Source organism: Xiphophorus couchianus, chromosome 12 (genome assembly GCF_001444195.1).
Source record: "Xiphophorus couchianus chromosome 12, X_couchianus-1.0, whole genome shotgun sequence".
Classification (NCBI taxonomy): domain Eukaryota; kingdom Metazoa; phylum Chordata; class Actinopteri; order Cyprinodontiformes; family Poeciliidae; genus Xiphophorus; species Xiphophorus couchianus.
In genome coordinates, this window is record NC_040239.1 from 10,282,346 (window position 1) to 10,306,832 (window position 24,487).

The 24,487-nt window shown below is 35.7% G+C and overlaps 1 protein-coding gene across 1 annotated transcript; it reads left to right on the forward strand.

The window, feature by feature from the left end:
* Positions 1 to 12,295: 12,295 nt before the first annotated feature.
* On the forward strand, positions 12,296 to 23,966 carry LOC114154443 (DNA mismatch repair protein Msh3-like). Its single transcript, XM_028033541.1, has 7 exons — positions 12,296 to 12,349; positions 12,454 to 12,666; positions 12,854 to 12,970; positions 13,065 to 13,182; positions 13,269 to 13,408; positions 14,378 to 14,544; positions 22,831 to 23,966. The coding sequence occupies exons 1-7, from the start codon at positions 12,296 to 12,298 to the stop codon at positions 22,928 to 22,930; spliced, it is 909 nt and encodes a 302-aa protein (XP_027889342.1). The 3' UTR covers positions 22,931 to 23,966.
* Positions 23,967 to 24,487: the final 521 nt, after the last annotated feature.

A 24,487-nucleotide genomic window follows, 5' to 3' on the forward strand; every position in this document is an offset into this window, starting at 1 on the left:
TGTAATTTACCTGGCAGTGAATTAGTTGGAAATTATAAATTATAATATCAGGTTGTGTTGCATTTTAGCTGGATAACAAAAACAAACATAAATAATACATTTAATATAAACTCTTTTAAGTAAGCTTAAAACAAGAATTGCTGAGAGGACATAACTAAAGAGGGGGGAAATAGCACCAACAAATAAAGGGAAATAAGTCAAATAATTGTCTTCTCATCCAAAAGAAGTCATACTCCAGTTCTAGTTTACATCGACAATCGTAAATATAGAAAAGTACAAGAGAAACTGATCAACAATAATCAATTTGAATGGAAATAAAAGGTGGCAAAAAAGGCAAAGGTGAACTCTTTTGATGTTGACTAGTTCTACACGCCATAAGTGACATTTGGGTTCATTATGAGCTGTCTAAGGAAATGGCAATGTCAAACCACATTTAACTGAAAGAACATCACAAGTTTTTTTCCTTTAGCATCAACAAAGTACAATGTGCAGCAATAATTAAAATTTTAAGTTATCAAGCATAACAATTGTTGAAGGTATAAAGGAAAGTCTATATCTGTTGGTCTTCACTCTAGACACTTTATACTGAAGACCTGAAAAAAGCAGCTGAAAATCATCAGAGGGAAAATGAGAGATTTTCTGACTTTGTCTGAACATAACACGCCTGCATCTATTTTCCTGCTTAGGAAGTCTATTCACTGAAAAAATGAGAATTGAGGGGTCTTTCATTTTGCACAAACAAAATAAGTTAATACTACACAAGACAATCATGTCTCTTGTATTTACACAATTGAATAAAGAATCATTTACTTAATTATCAACAATAATGAAACTACACATTTTCTTTACATTGGTTTAACGTAATTATATTACATTACTAAAACCATTGTAATCATGTTTTATCATCACCGGAAATGATGCAATATATCAAAAGACACTATCAAATATGATTGGACAATAATAAGAGCGGTCTTTTTAATCTTAACCAATCAGAAGCCAAACAAGATATTTGTAAAGATATGGCGATTGCCGCCCAGTTTCTTCCGACTCCTCAGCGACAAGAACGTTTAAGACAAATCTTTAGAGGAATATCGATTAGGTAAGTGATCTAAATATATATATTTTTTGTAGTTCAGAATGTTTCCACATGATTATTGTCTTGTATAATAGCTCATTGTTAAACTATCTGCATGTTCTTTTGTTTTCATTTTGCTAGCTATTCTTATTAGTATAGCTAATAGCTGTAGCTAAATACAGCAGTACAGAACAGTATGCTATAGTCCATCAAAGTTGTCCACAGAAGACGGTTGTTACCGATCATATTTTTAATTTGTGTGCTTGGGATAGATCAACGAGGTGGTTTCAATAGTTTCCAAGCAGTGAAATGCCACCAGGAGAAGTGTCCGTTACTTTATTTCCCTCATGGCTACTGTGACGATTTAGAACCGACTGGCTTCTCAATGTTCTGTTCGTATAGAAAATGCATGTTTTTTGTTATTTCATATTAGCACTGTCAAGCAAATGAGCCACCTCTTCTGGGATTATACCCTTGTGGAAACATGATACACTAACAGAACCGATATTCGTTATTATGGTAACAATTCTGCATGTAGCGTCGCTGACAGAACGACAAAATAAGAATATGAGGGATTTTGAGTTCTTCGACGGGTTTCTGGGTTATTTTCCCTTATCTGTGGTGCACTGCGCAACATTAATGATCCCCTCCATCTTCATATTTCAATTTGCTAACGTAATGGTTCGACTGCATAAGCGCCGCTGTATGGATGCCAAGGCCATCCAGCACAGTTCGCTGGGGGCGCAATGGTCCAGCGCAGTGCTGGAGCACAGTATTCGGTATGAGTAAAAATCCGAATGTTTTCCAAATTCTCAAGACTTATGCAAAGTGTCCTTTGTAAATATCTACTGATAACTGCAATATATGGTAACACATTTTTTTTTTTTTCAGATAAATGCTGAGTTTAAGAGAATTACGACCATACCGCTTCATTCAAAGTTCTTCTCTCAACTGGATCTCCACTGTGACAACCTGAGGAAGCTCTTCAAAAGAAGAGGAGGACAGCTCGGACAAAAGCTTAGACAAATTGTTGCACAAATGGATGATGTAAGTGATGTAGCCATAACACAACTAATAATATAGAAAATTACATTTTTCTTGTTTTAAATGTTGTCAACTTGGACTTTTACTCTTGCTTATTTTCATTTAAAACTTTACTTTTAACTTTATTAGTTTCTATCTCTTCACCATAAAAAACATTTGGGTAAAGTACATTATTAAACTTCATTGTGAAGTACAAGGCTTGAAAAAAATTCTAATTTTTTCATACTGAATTTCCTTCAGTGTGAAGATGTTGATGTTGCACGGGAGTGTGTCATTAAGGGAGTCTGCATATATATGGAAGAAGATCCAGCCAAGCTCATCCATAAATATGTGGTATGTATCTTAATGTGTATTTACACCTAGTGATAGATAAATCAATCTAAATATAGAAATAGATTTAGATCTGCATATAGTTGTATCTATATAGACTTAGATGTCTCTAGATATCTAGAGATAGATCTATCTTTACATGAATAGACACATAGATCTGTCTATATCTACATGTAGGTATACTTAGAGATATCTGTAGAGAAAGGACTAGAGATATCTATCTATCTAAAACTATCTATTTCTCTAAATCTATCTCTAAAACTGTCGATCTATATAAATCTATCTATATATCTATTTCTTTCTCTATGTTATGTTAACTATATCTATATATCAAGAACTAGATACAGCTAGGTCTAGAGAAAGAGATTAATTTGTCATTTCTTCACATAGGGTGTGGATGAAGCTAATATTGAAGAGGGTATTGGAGCCACCACCATCGGTGTTTTTCATCTTAAAGACTGTTCTTCAGCAGATGAAGACATCGGGGTCGTTCTTGAAGGCATCAGAGTGTTGTCCAATTTGGATAGTGTGCCAACAGCTGTTGCAATGCTTTTTGGACTGATATATGCAATGAACCTCGCCTACCCTGCTGACCTCCGCTACACTTTCGAGGTATTACAGAAAATAGTAATGGAACTGGATGGAGGTAAACTGTCAAACAAGGCATTGCCCCTTAAAAACCACCTCTATGAGTGAATAAAGATTTTCTCATGTTTAATTTGGTAATGTTCTCATGTTCAGTTTTTGTATTTCTTGTTGTATTCTTTATTGGAGGACACAAATGTATTTTTTTAATGAGGAACGTTCACCTGAAAGACTGGGCTTCAGCAGCTTTTACGTTCCAGTATGTAGTGCTACTTATAACACTACTGCTACTTAGTGTTACAAATATGTTAAAGAAATTTGCTATAAAAGTTACATTACACTGATTTATTGTCATGCAAATTACATGTTCAGAATTGTTTTAGAAATTTTACATACTTTTCTAAATCATTTTGTCTTTCATATTAATATCTTAAAGATAAACTTCTAAGCTGTAGTGTTTCCCTTGTAAAAAAATGTTCGTTTTTACACATTTGTTTAGACTATCACTATGGTATTACATAGTAATCAGTAAGACATGTGACAGATAATTGGTGTAAAAAGTTTAGCTTTGTCTCATATTGACATAACATACTGATAGTTTTAACAAATATGTTAAAAAAGTCTGTAAAGCTATGTACTGCAGCATTAATTAATGTCATTTGAATACATGTTCAAAAACAGTTTGTAGAAATTTGACATACTTTTCATAATCTTGTACATCTTTTATAGAAATATGTCTCAGGTTTTCCTTCATGTTCATAAAAATTGTATTTACTAAATTTAAAAAAAATGTATGTCTCTTCAATTTAAAATATGTTAAGTACAAAATGGTGTGATTTAAATTTTCTTTCAAATAAAACTAATTTGTTCAGTAGCACTCGCTTTCTTTGTCTTTCTTGTCAAATATCAGTCTTTAATTTTTTACAGTAGAACAGCATATAGAGAACTTGAAAAAATTAAGTAGGATTTAAAGCTGTAACATGTGTTCCATTAACATGATAGAATTGTGTTCGCCCAACACAATTTCATTGAGTAATACTGGCAATGAAAAATAAGCTGGTGTTATTCATTACAATAGTGTTGCTGAGACATAAAAAAAGTTATTGATAATACATAATATATTTACATTAGGGTAAGAGATAAAATGTTTGTAGTTTCAACTTAATATTTTCAAGTAATCTCATGTAAATAAAATATGTTGATTTGACGAGCTTTAAGTATTTGAGGGAAAGAGGGAAAATATGTCGGTTCTACTTATTTGCATTGTGTGGGACGGATGTACACAATAAAATTAAGTAAAATGAACAGCTTTTTTCTTTCAGTGTTGTTTTTTGTGGTGTTAAGGAAGAATAATTTATAAATTAACTTTGGAAAAAAAGTTTGGCTCTCTCTCTTCCTCAAACTCCCAGGTACTCTCAGCGGGCGACGTGCGGCCACAAGGAAAAACAACAATGCGTGTTGACGTCACAGAATTACAGAGTTTAATCCCATACAAAGCAACGTATGAATTAACAACAAAACTGCAGAGGAACAGAGATATACATTCATTACCTGAGACAAGAAAAATAGAGAAAGAAAAGGCACTGACGCGTCTTTGGAGAGAGCTGATGCAAAAAAAGCAAAATAGTGGCAGCTGTCTGAATTATTACTCCTGTGCACGAACTCTTATACTGAAGGTGTGTCTTTCCTTTTTCCTTTCCTTATTCAATTAAGGCGTACCTCTGGTTGACCAACTGGAAGCTACCTTGGACACTCAGAGAAACTTAGAACTCCCCCTAATTTACGCCAAAGATCAAAGGCCATTTGCTCTCTGTTTCAACAAAAGAGCCAACAGCTGCGTCCTGGCCTCCTGGGTTCGACGGTCATTTGGGTAAAGAAAAACATGAGATAAGATTTCACAGATACCTGTGGAATCCGGAGTCTCTCCCGTTATCTCTCCTTACATAAATTCTCAGGAGAAACTTAAATCCAGTAATTTGGTTCAAGGAAAGGTTATCTTCACAAAACCCCATTTAGCATAAATCCTGAGCAATTTTCTAATACTAAACAAAACATTTTCATTCAAACAATTTCCATTTGATTCTGATATAGTCACAGATAGTACAATTTTCAAATACATTAATCATTTACTAGATTAGTAGATCTACAATTAGATAATACAATCTTCATTACAAAACATGCTATTAGTACTTAGAAGAATGTCTTAGAAATTAAATGTTAGTGGTTTCAACCTTCTATGTTGTATTCAGTTTTACACCATCCCAGATGTTGGTTCTGGAAGACTTTTGATCTTCTGTGAACCAAACAGACTTCTCTCCTCCAGGCTCAAGTGATATTGCCCTGCAGGAGATGCTAATTTTATGGCCTCCTGTTCTCTGACAACACAGCAGGAGCCCCATTGAGAGATCCCCTTTGATCTGCATTTGGTTACTGTACTTTGAATACTTACCCATTAATAGTTTAGTTTTAAATCCTTAACACAAACCTGTTCAAAATTAAGAAATTTGTTCAAAATAATAATGTTCAATATACCTTTTAGACATGCCGTAAGATTAACTGTATTAAGCACTAAAAATAATCATTTTTCCTCAACAGTGGTTAAAACAATACAATAGAATAGAATGTCACTTTGAAGTTGACATTCCAGCTGTCAACTTTAAAGTGACTTTAAATTCCATCTTTAAAGGTTTTTTTATATTTTAAATTGAAAATTATTTCTCACACAAAGTTTTATAACAGGAAACAGTTCTTGTTTGCACTATTTCAAACAGAGCAACTCACTTGATAAGTGACACTTTATAACCGTCACAGTCACACTTCTGAAACTTGAGCTTGTGGCTAACTGCAAGTTTTCATCAAGCTATGTATGTATGTATGTATGTATGTATGTATGTATGTATGTATGTATGTATGTATGTATGTATGTATGTATGTATGTATGTATGTATGTATGCATGTATGTATGTATGTATGTATGTATGTATGTATGTATGTATGTATGTATGTATGTATGTATGTATGCATGTATGTATGTATGTATGTATGTATGTATGTATGTATGTATGTATGTATGTATGTATGTATGTATGCATGCATGCATGTATGTATGTATGTATGTATGTATGTATGTATGTATGTATGTATGTATGTATGTATGTATGTATGTATGTATGTATTATTAAGAGGAAATATTTACTAAGTTAGCTTAATTTTGGAAAAAAGCTTGGCTCTCTAATTCCTCTTATTTTCCCCGGGTCCTGACCGGATGGCTTCATGGCTGGAAAAGAACAGCGAGGCGTGATGACGTCACAGAGTTACAGAGTTTAATCTAATAGAAAAACACCATATGAATCACAAGAAAACTGCAAAGTTACAAAGATGTACATTCTTTACCTGAGACAAAAGAATTAAAAGGAAAAGAATAAAATTAAAGAGGTACAGAAATATGCATTGTTTTCCCCCACATAGACAAAGACAGAGAAGACAGATCAACAGAACGAACACAAAGACAGACAAAAATGACAAAGGCGCGCCCTTGGAGAAAGTTTTGCTGGAAAAAATGGAAACTCTCTGTACATTTTGGCGCTCCGTGAGACTTTATACTCAAGAGACGTTTCTGTTGTTCAACCAATCAGAGACCTGTTTCGGCCCCCAGAGAAATTTGTAACTCCCCTCATTACGGCTCAGCTCGAAGGGTGGTCTGGTCTCTGTCAAACCAAAAAAAGGGGGGGGGACCCCTTAATCCTGGGCGTACCACGCACGAATGTCCCCAGCACCGAAGTCCTGATATAAATCTCGCTGACTCCCCTGGAGTTTCTTCCTCCCACATTCCAGCTGCCGTTTCCATGGGAATACTAATTTTATGGCCTTTGTAGAGGCGCCTGCTTGTCTCCTTTTGGCCCATCTCGAAGCCTGTTTTTCAAATAAGAGTGCTTAATATACCTTTACACATGTTGTAAGATTAACTGTATTTTTTAGCACTAAAATAATCATTTTTCTTAACAGTATGTATGTATGTATGTATGTATGTATGTATGTATGTATGTATGTATGTATGTATGAAACCAGAAAAGTAATATAAATAAATCATTTTTATTTTTTACTTTGGTACTCATTCTCCACCTGCATCACATGTCAGCTTATTTTTTATCTATTCTAATACCAATATTGTGCACTTTTTTTTCTCTAATCCTGATTAAGTTTTGTTTTGATTTTTCTACCAGTAATGGTCAGTGATAGGTTTATTTTAGGTCCTAACCTGCAAAGAATCAACCAGAGACACAAATTACATTTCTGCAGAAGAGGAGAGCTGAGCCCGACGCGGATAGCCGCCGTCAAACAGCTCTTTGTCTGCACTTCTCTTTTATTAGAAAAAACAAGGAAGGAGGTTGGGCTTTTTCGCATAGTCACACAAAGAATTTGACCAATGACCTTTACTACAGGATGTTCTGGAACCTTCTGTGGACATGCCCTTACAAGGGCACGAGGCTGACCGCAACCAATCAGCCCCACAGAAAGCTGACAACACAAGAATGTGCAAACGTCTCTAGTCTCCAGGCAAACATACTAAAAATAGTTAATAAAGTACTACAAAAGAGAGAAGTCAAGTAAACAACAAACAGAATAATAATATGAAAACAACCTTTCAAATAAACTCACAAGTAAATGAACTTAGATAATTTTTCTAACAGTCAGAATATTAATTTTATTACTTTAATGTTTTTTTTTAAACAACTGAAGTGCTTTTAGCACTATTAATAGTGATGAGAGGATCATTTTAACACATGCAGCCTTGAGAGTCCTGATAAACAGTATAAGTAAATAGTAATTACTCCAGCTTTATATCTAATCTAAATCATAACATTAAACTGTTAAGAAAGTATGACCTTTAAACCTCCAATTTGTTACAATGATTGCAAAACAAGGCAAATTAAAAGTTTAGTGAAAACTGTCCTGTCCTTATAAGATCAGGTATTAAAGTAGATATGATGAAAAAATATAAGCATGTTTTCATTCATTATACATTTGGAACATTTATCTATGACTAATTTATGGAGCTTATTTTAAAAAAAGTATTTGTACTCATCAGTGAACTAGCTGAATTTATGCTGATGTCTATTTATAAAAGGCTCCAAAGCTTTTGTGATCCTGAATAAAATGAGACAAAAAATTGCTTCTGTCATGTTGTGGAAACTTACTGTGATACAATTAATTTACCAACATACAGAATTGAGCTTCAGTTTTGTCAAATTATAAATGCTAATATTTGATGTCAAATCATAAATGTTAATATAATTTTCACAGTAACAAAGAAGTGTTTGCTATTGATTCTAAATAGTTGGTTGCCTAAGTGTTCGTCTCTCTGTATAGCACTTGTATTTGCTATGTAAATAAAGTGATTTGGATATATTTTAATATGTACTCTACAAAATTTACACCCAGTGTCCAGTGGTGACCTGCTTTGCACCACTGCATCCAGCACTTTGCATTGCACTTGGTGATGTATGGCTTGGCTGCAGCTGCTCCACCAGGGAAACCCATTCCATGAAGCTCTCTGCACACTCTTACTAAGTTAATCTGAATGAAGTTTAGAGGTCTGTAGTGATTGAGTGCAGAAAGGAGCGAGGAAATTTCACGACTGGATTTGTTGCACAGGTGGCATCCTATCACAGCTCCACGCTGAAATTCACTGAGCTCCTGAGAGCGGCCCATTCTTTCACAAATGTTTGTAAAAACAATCTCTATACCTAGGTGCTTAATTTTATACACCTGTGGTCATGGAAGTGATTGGAACAGCTGATTTTGATAATTTGGATGGATGAGCAAATACTTTTGTTGCTACAGCGCATAATAAGAAGAGTCAACTAGGATGACATATTAAAAAAAACTTTATTTTATTTTCCAGATTATGCTAAAGGCCTTCCATTGAAGTGAACAAATAGAAAAAAGTTATGTATCGTTTACGAGCAAAATAGAAAACAATCTATGGTAGAATTGTTATTCTTACTCACTAGAGTGAGTATAAAACATTTACAGTCAAGTATCTTGTAAAAGAATTAACATAACGAGAGATCCGCTTTTAAGAAATCATTAACAAATTAATCATTAACAATTGGTGAAAAGCAAACAACGATCTAGCTAAAAATTAGCTACAATAAAGATAAGAATTTCAACATATAATTTTATTGGCTTTCACAGTAAATGGTAACTGAAGGAGGTAAATGTTCTCTCTGCAGGTGAAAGCTAAGAATTTAAATCCCATCCATATGTTCCAAAGTTACCAGTAAATTAGTTAAATAGTCAAAAATAATTGGGAAAGCAGATCATTACTACTATTATTGTGATTTTGTTGTTGATGGTCAGGTTATATTTATGGATCTGATAACGGAGGTTTCAGTGAAGATGTTTTTTCTTCTCTTTCAAACCAAAACTCCTTTGAAGCAGGTTTGATTTATGGACAGAGGTACTAATTAACCAGAGATGGGAGAGGTGGGTGGAAGGCAGAGTGTACATGACTGATAAGATACAAAAGCAGAATTGTATGTGTTAAGTTTCATTTTTTCTTCCTCCTTCTCTCTTGCTTTTCTTTTCTCAGACGCTGATATTTACTCTGATTTTCTAAATAAAATATCTAAAAACAAATGTGCATTTCTCTGATTGATTCAGTGCATCTCTCTTTATCAAAATGAAAAAAAAATTCTGAACAATCTCAAAGGAAAATTAAAAGTTGTTGTAGCTCATTAATTCTTCTAGAGCTACAACAGGAAAGATCTTCTGTAACAGTCTGTATTACAGTGATTTTGAAGAACCCTCTGACTGAAGACACTCTTTTATTCCTGAGACAGTCTCATGAAGAAGATGGTCAGGTTTGTCCACAGACAATTGTTATTCTTACTCACTAGAGTGAGTATAAAACATTTACAGTCAAGTATCTTGTAAAAGAATTAACACAACGAGAGATCCACTTTTAAGAAATCATTAACAAATTGGTGAAACGCAATCAATGATCTAGCTAAAAATTAGCTACAGTAAAGATAAGAATTTCAACATATAATTTTATTGGCTTTCACAGTAAATGGTAACTGAAGGAGGTAAATGTTCTCTCTGCAGGTGAAAGCTAAGAATTTAAATCCCATCCATATGTTCCAAAGTTACCAGTAAATTAGTTAAATAGTCAAAAATAATTGGAAAAGCAGATCATTACTACTATTATTGTGATTTTGTTGTTGATGGTCAGGTTTGTCCACAGACATCCTCGGTGATGTCTCACCAGAGTTTTTCCTGGAGTGACACAAGCAAAACGTGAATGCACAATAACAGAACTTAAAAGAGCACATGGTTTCCTGTGATTCTGGCCCAATAATGCTGCATCAATCTACTTAGAATATTGTTCATGCTGCACACACTGTTTTGTGATGACTTTTTTTGTGTTTGTAGCTACAAAAGGTTTTCTAACATGTCATGTTCTGAACTCTGGATAAATATGAGCTCAGTATTTAGCTTGTTAGACTTCTTCATTGGTAGGATGACTTTTAGATGTTTATGTCAGAAAAATCAAAAAGTTCTCTGAGGTTGTATTTCCTCCTTGGAAAGTTTAAAGTTTCTTACTATAAACTATTTTAAACTTCTTACTTTAAGTTTTCCAAGACTTTATAAACTTTCAAAGTTTAAAGTGCCATAATTTGGAAAGTTACACTAAACTACTTAAAATTTTGTACTGTCCATATCAGACAGTAAAAGACATTACTGTCTGATATGGACAAAACATACAAGCATTATCGAGGTAAGCAGGTTAATTATTCCTATACGTAACCTTGACTGCTGTGCAGGTTAATGTTAAGCTCTGCCAGATTAGAATTACACCGGTGAGTCAAACTGACTTTCTTTCTAGTTTTTAGAGTCTAAGATTATGTGGGGAAAAACTTTTAATACCAAAAGCCATTTTTATATTTCAAAATAAAAGTGTAATATGTTCATCTGAGATTACATATTACCTAAAAAAAAAATCTAATATTACAGCAAATAGTCCACTTAAACTAATGAGTCACCTTTTTTTAACGGCCAAAACCGGAAATTGTTTCCCATTGATGTCCATTTTTGAAAGATGGAGATATTATTGTTGTGACAGGGGAGAAGAATAGAAACATTTTGGTTATAAATTTTGTTAAAGTTCACAGGTGTAATAATTTAAGTACAGAGGAAAAGTTTGTAAAATCAATGAAAATGATCATTTGTTGGAACAAATTGTAAGATCTAATGACTTATTAAATGGCCCCTTTGCTTTATTTGAACTAAATAATGTTCATAGGAAATCAAAAAACTCATCCCCAGATAATATTTCTTATATTATGTTTAATAAGCTTAGTAATTCATCTAAAAAGGTTTTCCTGGAATTGTTTCACAATTTGGAGAGTAGGATGGCGTTTTCTTTATTTGCTGTTGATGGAGCAATCTGGAAGAGGGGTAAAATCTTAAATTTTATTGGTAAAAAATATACAAGAAGCAATTAATAAAATGGAAGATTGGTCCTTTAACTGGGGATTAAAAATTTTTACAGACAAAACAAATACTATTTTTTTTTTTGCAAGGGAAGTGTCTGAAAATTTAAAATCGCAAATATATAATTATGATTTAGAAAGGGTAAAGCCGTTTAAGTTTTTGGGTTTATGGCTGGATGAAAACCTTACTTGGAAAATTCTTATTCAAAAAGTAATGGAAAAGTGTAAAAGAGTTTTAAATGTAATGAGGATTGAAAGCATTGAAAGCAATATACACAAGTTTAGTACGGTCTGTATTTTGGTGTGTCCAAAAAGTTTGGACACACCTTCTCATTGAATTCAATTAGAAAGTGTGTCCAAACCTTTGGTCTGTACTGTATATCGTCATCATCATCAAAATATCAGTGTGCACAATATTCATATGACAGAGGACTGTTTGGAGTGCGGTAATGGTTGGCTAATATATTTTACAAGTTCTGGAAGAGCCAGTTGGACATGCAGCAAAAGTTCAGACTTCTAACTCTTTCAGATGGGGTCAAGTAAAGCCAGGCTTGCGTCATCAAGCAAACAGTGATTGTTAAGTTTATTCTTCACATAAACTCTGAAAAGATCACAAGGACATAAAGACTTGTCTTTAGCAAAAAGAGAGAAGCTTGTCAGACTGTTGTTTGCTGTTTAGGCTAACTCCAACGAGAGCTTGCAAACCTTCAATATTTATTCTCTTCAAAGCACAGGTGTTCAACAGCACAGGCAAGTACAGGAAATGCATTCCATGTATGGCAACTGCAAAGACAGGCGTTTTACACAGGATGTCACAGTTCACCTATATATGTAAATGGCTGCGAAAGCGTCTGCACATTGTCTGGAAACTACTTTAACAGGAAAGTTATTCCTGTTAAAGTATATTTTCTTCCTCTGCAGGGATTTTGCTTGTCTAAGATCACAAAGTCAGGAGGAAGGGAGGGAGCCGAGGTTGCAGAGTCGCCGTCGGATTCCAGCGCCCCCTGCAGACGCTCCAGAAGCACATACACCCCCCTGGAGCAGCAGGTCCTGGAGCTGAAACAGCAACAAAAGGATGTCCTGTTGGCAGTGGAGTGTGGCTACAAATACAGGTTCTTTGGAGAAGATGCAGAGGTAAAAACCCGAACTTGCTTAAATAATCAGATGTAATCATAGCTCCAGTTTATCTGCTACTTTGCAAAAGAAAGTATTCTTTTTGAAATTACACACTCCCCATTTCCTAGTACTGGGGGAGGAGAGAAAACATCTTTGCTCCAGATTTAGACCAAATAATAATTTAGAAACTTTTGCATTTGAACAGATTGCTGCAAAAGAGCTGAACATAACTTGTCACCTGGATCATAACTTCATGACGTGCAGCATCCCGACTCATCGCCTGTTTGTTCACGTCAGGCGCCTGGTGTCTCATGGACACAAGGTACCAGATAATTGTTAGATTCTGCATCTCCTCTCCCTTCCACTCTGTTAGCAGAGACAGATATTGTCTCGTCACTTCTGTCTGTCATTTTTAGGTTGGTGTTGTGAAACAGACAGAAACATCTGCGCTGAAGGCGTCAGGGACCAACAGAAGCGCTCTGTTCAGCCGTCAGCTCAGCGCCTTGTACACCATGTCCACTCTGGTGGGAGAGGGTATCCTTACGGACATTTTCTGTCCTTACATGCCCCTAAAATAGCTTTTTCATCCCTTGATGTCCTTGACGAGGTATTATTTCCAGACGTAAACCCGGTCTGCAGAGTGGCAGATGTGGAGGAGGGGGGCTGTGCTGACGTGGTGTCGGACCCTCCTGACAGCTTCCTGCTGTGCATCAGTGAGAACTGGGACAAAGTGAAGAAGCAGCTCTCCGTGGGGGTGGTGGTGAGTCTGATAAACATAAACTACAGCTGAAACCAAGCAACGTTGTATTCAGGTCAACAATATGAAGCACACCGATACTGAATGTATCTGAAATCTAGAAGATTTTAAGAAATACCTGAAGGGAAATAGTTTTTTTTAGCTGTTATTCTGTATCTGAACCAGATAAACCGTGAGAAGATCTGTGGTTATTTGTCAACAGGGTTGAGAGTGTCTGGCTGCCTCATGTTGTAAGACAATACTTTCCACCTAAAGAGGTTCTGTAGCTGATTACATCTTCTCCTCTGTTTAAGTGAGATATTTTCAGAACAAATTCATCTGTTAAAACTTATGTGAAATGTTGGTCAGTGCTGATATTTTATATTGGAGTCTTTTTTGGCAGATGTTATTGATATTTGATCAAAATTATCAATGATGCATGCACAGGTTTATGATGTGCAAAGTGTGAGATAAGTTTTCTAAAATATGAATTGTCATGTTTGTTATATTCAATCCATAACAGAGTATTAGGGCCATCGTAGATTAAGATTATGAATGAGTAAATATCTGCCAAAAACGTATTTAATATTCTTTGTTAAAATATAATAAATTATCAAGATAAAATGAATATTTTCCTCGATTAAAGGCATAACATTCCGATATGAGTACTGAAATATTCTCTGATGCCAGAAATTTGTAAGAAAAAAAATGTGAATATGTTTGAGAAAAATCTCTTATAGAAATATTTTTTGTATGTTTGTCTGGATTAAGGAATAAATAAATTTACCATATTGTCATAAAGATAGATTTTAAAGACAACATTTAAAAAAAAAAATGTTCATCTTTATTTAAACAAAGTTGGAAGGAGAATCATTTGTATGCACATTTAAAAATGTCTAATCTAATGTGAACTGAGTGATCAAACTACCTCTTTACCCTCTAATCTTTTGTTTTCTCATTTTTCTGTTCCTGTGCTTGTATCTTGTGCATCAGGCGGTCCAGCCCAGTACTGGAGACGTGTTGCTGGACTGTTTTCCTGATGGTCCGTCTCGCTCCGAGCTGGAGAGCCGTATCCTGAGGATAAACCCAGTGGAGGTTCTGGTGCCTTCGGATCTTTCAGAACAAACCTCCAAACTGCTGCTCAGTATCGCTAATGCCAGGTAATCTGCTCTCACGCCACAAGGGGGCGACGTATTTTCATTTTCTTCACGGCAAACTTCTGTGCCGAGCTCGTCTCTGCTTCGATAGAACTGAGTGTGTTTGCAGTTTGGTTCATTTGATTCTGAGGGATTGTGTTTAGATTTCCCCAGGCCGGCAGGCAGCCCTGCTGAGTGGAGCGCTTTGGGCTTAGTGTGGCAGAGGAAATTGATGCGGGCGCTCTGAGCGGTTCAGCACGCAGGTTCTGACCACAAGGCTCAGCAGGTCCACAAGATTCATTTGCTACTTAAGGTTGTAGATGGATTTTTGCTCAAACTGGAAACTTTACAGTTTAGTTTGTGAAGATTTTTGGCTCAAATTAAATAAAGATTTGATTCGGAAAGACAATCATGTCATACTTTATGAGTCTCAAAAACACGGTTTGAACAAAGTTATTAGAAGAAAAATTACTGTTATGATTAATTTTCCAAATGCTGGTCACATTTACTGCATGATTATAAAAGTGATCAAAGGAGTTTATTGAGATAATTCATATTAGTTGTTTCTATAACTTTAATGTGTGTTAATCGGACAAAAAGAGCTTTATTTCGATTGAATCATCAAATTTTTTCTTTACCTCATTTTGGTCAGAAAGAAATAAGCAATCTTTATATATATATATATATATATATATATATATATATATATATATATATATATATATATATATATATATATATATTTTTTTTTTTTTTTTTTTTACTGTTATATATATATATATATATATATATATATATATATATATATATATATATATATATATATATATATATATATATAATATACACTGCCTGGCCAAAAAAAAAGTCGCCACCTGGATTTAACTAAGCAAATAGGTACAGGCCTCCTATTGGATAAGTACTGCATAGGCGATTATCTTTCAGCTGGCAACAAGTTATTTAACCCCAGCTGATGCAATGAGTAACTCCTCATTTCTTAAACAACCATGGCAAAAGACACATCCTGTGGTCGTGGAAAAGACGTTAGTCTGTTTAAGAAGGGTCAAATCATTGGCATGCATCAAGCAGAGAAAACATCTAAGGAGATTGCAGAAACTACTAGAATTGGGTTAAGAACTGTCCAACGCATCATTAAAAACTGGAAGGATGGTGGGGAACCATCGTCTTCCAGGAAGAAATGTGGTCGGAAAAAAATCCTGAATGATCGTGATCGGCGATTACTTAGATGTTTGGTCAAATCAAATCGAAGAAAAACAACAGCAGAACTCAGGAGTATGTTTAATTGTGAATGCAAAAGCATTTCCACACGTACAATGCGAAGGGAACTCAAGGGGTTGGGATTGAACAGCTGTGTAGCCGTAAGAAAACCTCTAATCAGTAAGGCTAACCAAAAAAAAAGGCTTCAGTTTGCTAGCGAGCATAAAGATTGGACTCTGGAGGAATGGAAGAGGGTCATGTGGTCTGATGAGTCCAGATTTACCCTGTCCCAGAGTGATGGGTGCATCAGGGTAAGAAGAGAGGCAGGTGAAGTGATGCGCCCATCATGCCTAGTGCCTACTGTACAAGCCTGTGGGGGCAGTGCTATGATCTGGGGTTGCTGCAGTTGGTCAGGTCTAGGTTCAGCAACATTGTGTGCCCAAAGAATGAGGTCAGCTCACTACCTGAATATACTGAATGACCAGGTTATTCCATCAATGGATTTTGTCTTCCCAAATGGAACGGGCATATTCCAAGATGACAATGCCAGGATTCATCGGGCTCACATTGTGAAAGAGTGGTTCAGGGAGCATGAGACATCTTTTTCACACATGGATTGGCCACCACAGAGTCCAGACCTTAACCCCATTGAGAATCTTTGGGATGTGCTGGAGAAGGCTTTGCGCAGTGGTCAGACTCTCCCATCATCAATACAAGATCTTGGTGAAAGATTAATGCAACACTGGATGGAAATAAATCTTGTGACACTGCAGAAGCTTATTGAAACAATGCCACAGCGAATGCGGGCTGTAATCAAAGCTACAGGCGGTCCAACAAAATATTAGAGAGTGTGACCATTTTTTGGTGGCGACTTTTTTTTTGGCCAGGCAGTGTAGTTTGATAGAGGAGTTCATTTTAATGAAAACAGTATATGGTTTGTTAGGGGTTGCAGCAAAAACAGCTGAACTAGAAGCTAAAATATGAAGCCCCACCATGCAATGCATTCTGGGTTCTTTTAAAGTCCATTTCTGATGTTCAGAACTGTGATAATACACATTTCTGGCACCTAGCAGAAGCTAAACAATGAAATCAGAAGCTGAGCTGTGATTTCTGTCTTCAAAACAGGGTTTGAAGACAAATAAATCAAAATAAAACTTGGTTAAAATATCAGACTATTAAAACCAAATTCAAGTCCCTTCAGAGAAGCATTAAGATAAAACTCCATCATCCAACAGTTATCACTGAGATGACTTTTTAAAGCTGAGCTGAGTTCATTTCAATAACATGACTTTATTGGAATGAACTCATATTTATTCCAATAAACATGAATGAACATGAGTTCATCTGTTCCTTTTTACTCCTTAAAAAGTAAAAGGAGAGAAAATCTGTTTAAACAAGCGCACTGTAATGTGCAACAAACGCGTCCTTTCTTGGTGAATCCAACAGTTTCCCTTTAGACCAGTAGATGTCACTGTTGATATTTAGTTCCTCCTCCACAACATTGACACCTAAGACCACCTGTTAAAGCTCGCTGGTCTGATAGGCAGGCCAATTTTTTAGGAATCCAGCTCATTACCACTAGCCAATGGGATCAAATCAGTCTGCTCAGGAGAACAAAGAGGAGGGTTTCGAGAGTGCAGTCATAGAAACACCAAATGACAGAGTCTTCATTAAAAACGGCACAAGCAAAAGGTCAGATGGCTCCCTTCTCGGTGGGCAGGAGGTGCGTTCGCATGTGTGAATTTCACACACCCACAGAGAAGGAACATTAAAATCAGCCATCAGAGACTGACACATAGGGCATTTTCGGTTTCAGTGTTTCCATGTGTCCTCTGTGAGTAAAAAAAGAACTCTTCATGTTAATATTTAATTATGAAAGGGGGAAAAAATTAATTTTAAACATGAGATATATGGAAAACACCATACTTTTTATTGTTTTGCTGTTTTCATTCGGATGATTAAAAAAAATCTGATTTATTTGTCACTGGCACATTTAATCCTATGACTCATAAAAATGTATATCCAAATCACTGCAAACCATTTTCAGAGCATTTGGTTTTTGACACCAGTTGAGCTCCTTTTGTTTGAATTGGAAGAGCACATGAGTGAAAATCTCTATGTGCTATCAAAACAGACAGCTCAAATCTGAAAGAACTGACAAAATGAACTTTTAATATGTTATAATTAGAAAAGAAAATGTTGACAAAAGACAATAAAAATAGTACTGCATATATATTGCTTATTTTTCAAATGTTGCTTCTCTTTGGATGATTTGCTCATGGTTGCTTTGTGAGGATTTGCATATCAAAAAGATTCCCTATGAAGTTTTTGAATAAGCACGCCAGAGAAAATGGCTACAAAGAAGAATGAAATATGCCTTAAATAGAAAAGTTAAGCCAATTAGTACCTTTAGTGCTAAAAGACTAAAAAAACTGACTGAAAAAAGGAGGATGACATTTCTCAGCCAAGTTGTTACTCTGTGGTTCATTATTTAAATCTCGTTAAAGTCTGCTGTCAGAACCTTTTTACTAATAGCAGCAATTTGTCTGGATAGTTAATATAATTGTCCTTTCTCTGTGTTTTTTTTTTTTTCTTTGATCACAGTGAAGCCACAGGTGAAAGGGAAGTGAAAGATCTTAAAAACATGTCAGGGAACATAAAAATAACAACTCGAAGACGTGCTGGGAACAAGTAGAAGTCAAGTTCAGAAACTGTCAGGGCTATTGGTAAATGTCATTGTGTGAATACATCAAAGCCTATGCTTCTACTATTCCTCAATTATGACTTGTGTTTCTGTTTAGCTGTGACACCTTCCTGTGGAAAGGCCTACGGCTGAACTATTGCTGCCAATAACCAGGACCAGTGCTTTGGTATTTTCTACTCTGTCATCCCCAGTCATTTGAGGTTCTGCTTGAGGTTTCTTATTTTTAAAGGAGAGTTTGCTATCCACTGTCACCACATGCTTGCTCACTACAAAAGAATAGCACCAAAGACTCAAATCATAAAGTATATCTATCCATATTCATGGAAAGGCTTAATTCATATCAATGTGCTTACTCCAAATTTAACAATATATAAAGCTGCTTTTTGTCCTAAAATCTGGTTAATACCACCACTTTATGAAGCAAATACAGGAGAAAAGACAGACAGTCAGCGCACCTGATCACTGTATCACTTTTTGTGCGTAACAAACCCTAAGTGATCCTAACTACATCTTTAATTGCTCGTTGACAAGTAATTACATGAACGTGTCCTTGCACAGAGTGAGAAATTAATCAGGAGAATCCCTGACAAATGTGTGCAGACAAAGAGATGATATGCATCCTTAATTGTGTCTAATAGGTTTATGACATGCTTCTCATCAGTGGATTATGCAAAAAAGCAATAATTATGTTCTTCAGATGTACATCATTTACACAGACAACTTTACATTAGAAAGGAAATTTAAACTAAAACAAATTTATTTATTTACATTATCGTTATCAGTATTTACTACATATATGAAATATGATTCTTTAGTTATATGATTCTACCAAGTCATCCATCCATCCATCCATTTTCTGTTCACCCTTGTCCCTAATGGGGTCGGGAGGGTTGCTGGTGCCCATCTCCAGCTACGTTCCGGGCGAGAGGCGGGGTACACCCTGGACAGGTCGCCAGTCTGTCGCAGGGCAACACAGAGACATACAGGACAAACAACCATGCACACACACACCCACACCTAGGGAGAATTTAGAGAAACCAATTGACCTGACAGTCATGTTTTTGGACTATGGGAGGAAGCCGGAGTACCCGGAGAGAACCCACGCATGCACAGGGAGAACATGCAAACTCCATGCAGAAAGACCCCGGCCGGGAATCGAACCCAGGACCTTCTTGCTGCAAGGCAACAGTGCTACCAACTGCGCCACTGTGCAGCCCTCTACCAAGTCAAACAATAAATAATTCAGTTGCCAATGTACTTTGATAAGGAGTTTGTCTTGATATTTAACAACCTTTAAAACTTTAGTCAAAAAAATCTGTTTAGACATTTTAATTTGTTTTAATCCACACTATCCTGTTTCATGGATCAGAACCAGGTTTTAAGTAGAGTTTCAAAATGCAAAAACAAGAATCAGGAGAACGAGACAAAGAAATAAAACATACAATTTATCAAAAGGTTAATGTTCTCCTTGAATAATATCTATAAAGCTTTGACCAGCTAATGGAAAGTATGTTTGAGTTCAAATGTCATATTCATAAATATCGTAAGTATCTTGCATTTTGAAGCTCTGCTTACTGTGTGGGTGTGATCTAGTTTGAAATGCAAATATTTGTAAAACTTTCATCAGATCAAGAGTTTAAACAGATTCAACATGTTTTTTTTCTACATAATTATTTTATAAACTACAAGTTTGGGGTTTTTTTTTTGTATTTCTTTACATTTTTAATGGATGGTACACTAGGAACCTGATTGGTATTGGAGCAGCATTCACATTTTATTCTGTCTGAAAACAGAGCATCTTGATCACAGATTGGCACACTTGGTAAATATGTTCTAAAAAAAAAAGAAACTCAAAATAAGTTTTGTAGTTTTATTGCTGTAACAGTATCCCAAACAAAAACAAATCTAATTTGAATCTAAACACATTCATCAAACAAGTAAAAAAAAAATAATCTCAAGTTAATGAATAAATCAATTGTTCTAAACCCAATCAACAGTGTCACAACTAGTGGCACTCTTACCCTAAAATATTTTGCAGACGGAAAATGCTACTACTGTTTGAATTTAGTCAGAATAGCTGTGCAACAAATCTGATATTTGTAACCAATGCAGGAATGTTTTCACCTCTATCTGTAGAACCTAAATTATCGCTTGCAGCATTGAACTCTACCCTGTTATATTGTTTTGCAGTCAAATTGTTTTCATTCTATTTATGTTTACCGTTTTCGGTCAAAACCGCCAAGCAGTATTTTACCATAGCCACTGAAACGAGAAATGAAATTTAAATTATGTTATATTCAATCATATTCTACTCCTGGTGGTTAAATGAATGTGATTGAAATAAGTGTTACGTGTTTCAAACTTTAACAGAGACCCGAGACTTTCCGTTTCCTTGAAGTATACCTGTGATGAGGCCCATTTCATTTAGCCACAAAATTAGAAAGACAAAAACATGCAAAAGTGTATCAGGTAACACTTACAGAAAAAATAACAACTTGCCTCCACATGCCTATTTCTACAGACAGAGCAATAATTTAAAGGTTTGAATTCACTGGAGCTGTGACAGACAAAGCAATACAAGGAAGACCCAAGTTTATTCAGCCAGCAAACACTTTGAGGAAAATTGTGAAGGAGGAGAAACAGGTCTTCACAACTAAAAATTACAATAGTTTTAATAGGAGATGATGTAACTTAAAAACAAAAATATATTTTTTTATTTTAAAAGTCTGAGCTGCGTTTTAAGAGGGCCTGAAAAGAGGGAGGTGTAGATGAAACTGAAAATAAATGAAAGGTTTTGAAAGATGGGTGTATTTAGGGTTTGTTTCTTCATCTCAAAAGTGAAGTGAATACTGATTATCATCACTCTAAAGTTGTTTCATACTTGATTCCTTCAGAAAAAGGATAGAAACACTATGTATTTCTACCTTATAAGCATTATAAAGGTACATATACATATATTTTGTGCAGTGTATTTTGCACAATGATATTTGTTATTATTGCAATATTTGTTAATATTAATCAAATATTAATATTTGATTCCTTCAGAAAAAGGATATAAACACTTTGTATTTCTACCTTATAAGCATTATAAATGTACATATACATATATTTTGTGCAGTGTATATCTGTAAGTATCTTCCTGACAAAACAACCAATGATATTTGAAATTTATTTGAAAGAATAATCAAACTTTTTATTGTTATTATTGGGGGTTTTTTTTGTTTAGTTTCTACATTCCTAGCAGGATGATGAAGATAATCTCCTCCAGGTCAGGGGTAACATTGATGATTTAGCTGGAACTGCATTCAGCCTCTTGTTTGCAGTTAGTTCTCAGAAACAGTGCAGCCTTGCTCTCCTTTAACGACACAAATCTGAAACAGCTTCTGGGAAAAACCTCTGCTGAGAGACTGTTTTATGACTAAATATGTGTTTAGCCGCATGTGCCCTTCATCCCATGTGCTTTCACCCCTGCTGAGAGTGTTCACGCACACACACACCCACAGACACATAGTGGTTGCACTGAAGCACACATCCACTAGTGTGTGCTTGCTGACCAAAGCCCAAGCTTGTCAGTCACACACACACGCGCTCCCTGGAGGCCAGGCGGGTGGTCTAGTTGGGATAGAGATGGACACATGCTGGGATCATAGCTGCCATGTGTGATTCAAATTTCTCCTTACTTTCTCTCCGTCTTTCTATCCTCCTCTCATCCGTTCTTCTCTTATCACCAGTGCTGTCCTCCCACCTCTGCCTGCTGTGTTTATGGTCCTGCGTCTTTAAAAACCTTGACTCTGTCAAACATATTCTGCACACCAACTCTCCAGCAAACTGTTCCTGAAACATATACAGGCAATTAGACAATTGCGATTAAAATCTGGGGGATTTTTTGCAACTCTTTGCTCTCTCTCACTTTCTCTCTATCAAAAATCATATGTTTTCTGCCCTGATCCCAGAATCCACTCCTTCCTTCTGTTCTTGGGTACCAAACTCCTCATTACTCTAATTTAGAGGAAAGGCTGCTCCCCCCACCCCATCTTCCCTCCTCTCTAATGGGTTCTGGAGGCCTGAAGAATATCAAGTGCTGCTTAATTCTTTAATTCTATTCAGCCTTTACATTCACACCATTCCTCCACCAGCTCTTTGGTCCCCTTTTTCATCAATTTGTGTCCCATTTAGTATCCCAAAAGAGCAGCTACTAAAACTTGTTTTTTTTTTTTAAATGGAGAAGGAGAGAGATGTAAGTTTTAAAAGCATATCAAAGCATCACATCCCGTCCCTCTTCATGCATGCTGTTGTTCCTGGTATCCAACAAGTGTTTACATGTTGTTGCCGCTGCTCATGCTCCACTGAATGTGTACTTATTTAACCCTATCGTTTCGCTGAAATAGGCTCATCTCCATGGTGACGGTAGCAGCAGAGAGCAGGTGGAGGGCCCTTGAGGATGCATTAGGACCTTCTTGCGATGAGCAGGATGCATCTTCACTGTAAGCTGTACTGTGCGTCTGGGCCCCGTTTCAAGGGCCTGAGCAGCGTTCATTGTCTCAGCCTGAAATTGTCAGTCACTTGGCATGAAAAACTCAACTCGGAGCAATCTAAATGACCCGATTACTTTGATTACAAAGCAAAACATTTACATCATGTATGAACTTTACATCGGGGAAAAGCAAATTATAAATAATAGTTAAAGTACTGTACAACTGAACACCCTAATAAAGGACTGTATGCTTTCAACCTTAATTGTCCTGTGATGGACTGGCTATCTGTCCAAAGCATACCCCATCTCTTGCTTTTTATTTATTTATTCAAAGTACATTTTTTTAATACATTTTGCTGATGTTTTTAACGCTTTAAGATTTTTCTGCAGTTTTCATTGTGCATCAGTTTATTTGTATATTTAAAAACATCTTGTATGAAGCTGTAAGGACAGAGCAGCAGTCTACCCTCTGCGCTGCAGGGTAAGGAGATACAATCTTGTCATACAAAGAGCTATTTCTGCCGCTTCCCTCTCCATTTCAAATTTACCTTGAGCCAAAAAACCAAGACAATTAAGAATGTTTTTTTGTACACATAAATAAGTATGCCTGTCTTAAAGTATATTGGGAAAAATGCAATCATGTAGAGAAAAATATAGCATAAACATTTTTATATAGATCTTTAACCTTCTTAATTTCCATGGCAGTTTTTATGTTTTTAAATCATATTTTGCGTACAACTTTGGCTGTGTTGTGTATTTTGGGGAGAATTAAAATGTTTATTAAACTTGTATTTTTCTATGTGCTTTTATGCCTTTTGCTGTAAACAAAACACATCAATTTGTGCCTCTTTAGCAGTCACTCACACATAAGGACATTTTCGACGGCCCAATTAACCCAACAGTCATGTTTTTGGACCGTAGGAGAAACATAGAGCACCAAGAGAGACGCTATACATTCACAGGAAAAACATGAAAACTCCATGCAGAAAAACCCCAGGAGTCAAACCCATAAGCTTCTTCCTGCAAGTCAACAGTGCAACTGACTGTGCCACTGTGCAGCCCTCATTTATTTTTCTCAACATACTATTTCTATTGTGTTAGCATTGTTGTTTGAAATTAGCCTTCAAAATACAAAGGTCACAGGTCACATCACCTCTACAAAATAAAATAAAAAGCTATCATTAAAAATGAAAGAAAAATAACATATTGTAATGTGTCAAAAATAGTTTTCTTCTCACCAGCAAAAAGTTAATAAGACTGTCCCATGATTCACTACAAATATTTGGCTTTTTTTTTTTTTTGCTTTAGCAAAGTTATTTTTAAAAAGCAACAAAAAGTGGCCAAATTTTGTGAAGGTGAATCAATCACTTTCCTCTTCCTCAGATTACCGACTAGAGCTTGAATAACTAATACACAAGAGACCACAGCCTGTCAGTCTGAAGCTTCAGTCAAATATACAGGCAAACAATTTGCCATTAAATTTATGAATAGCTTTCAAAAACAAACAGGACATTGGATTTATGGCAGCACTACCTCTATAGATCACTTTGTTCTCAGCCAAGAAACACAAC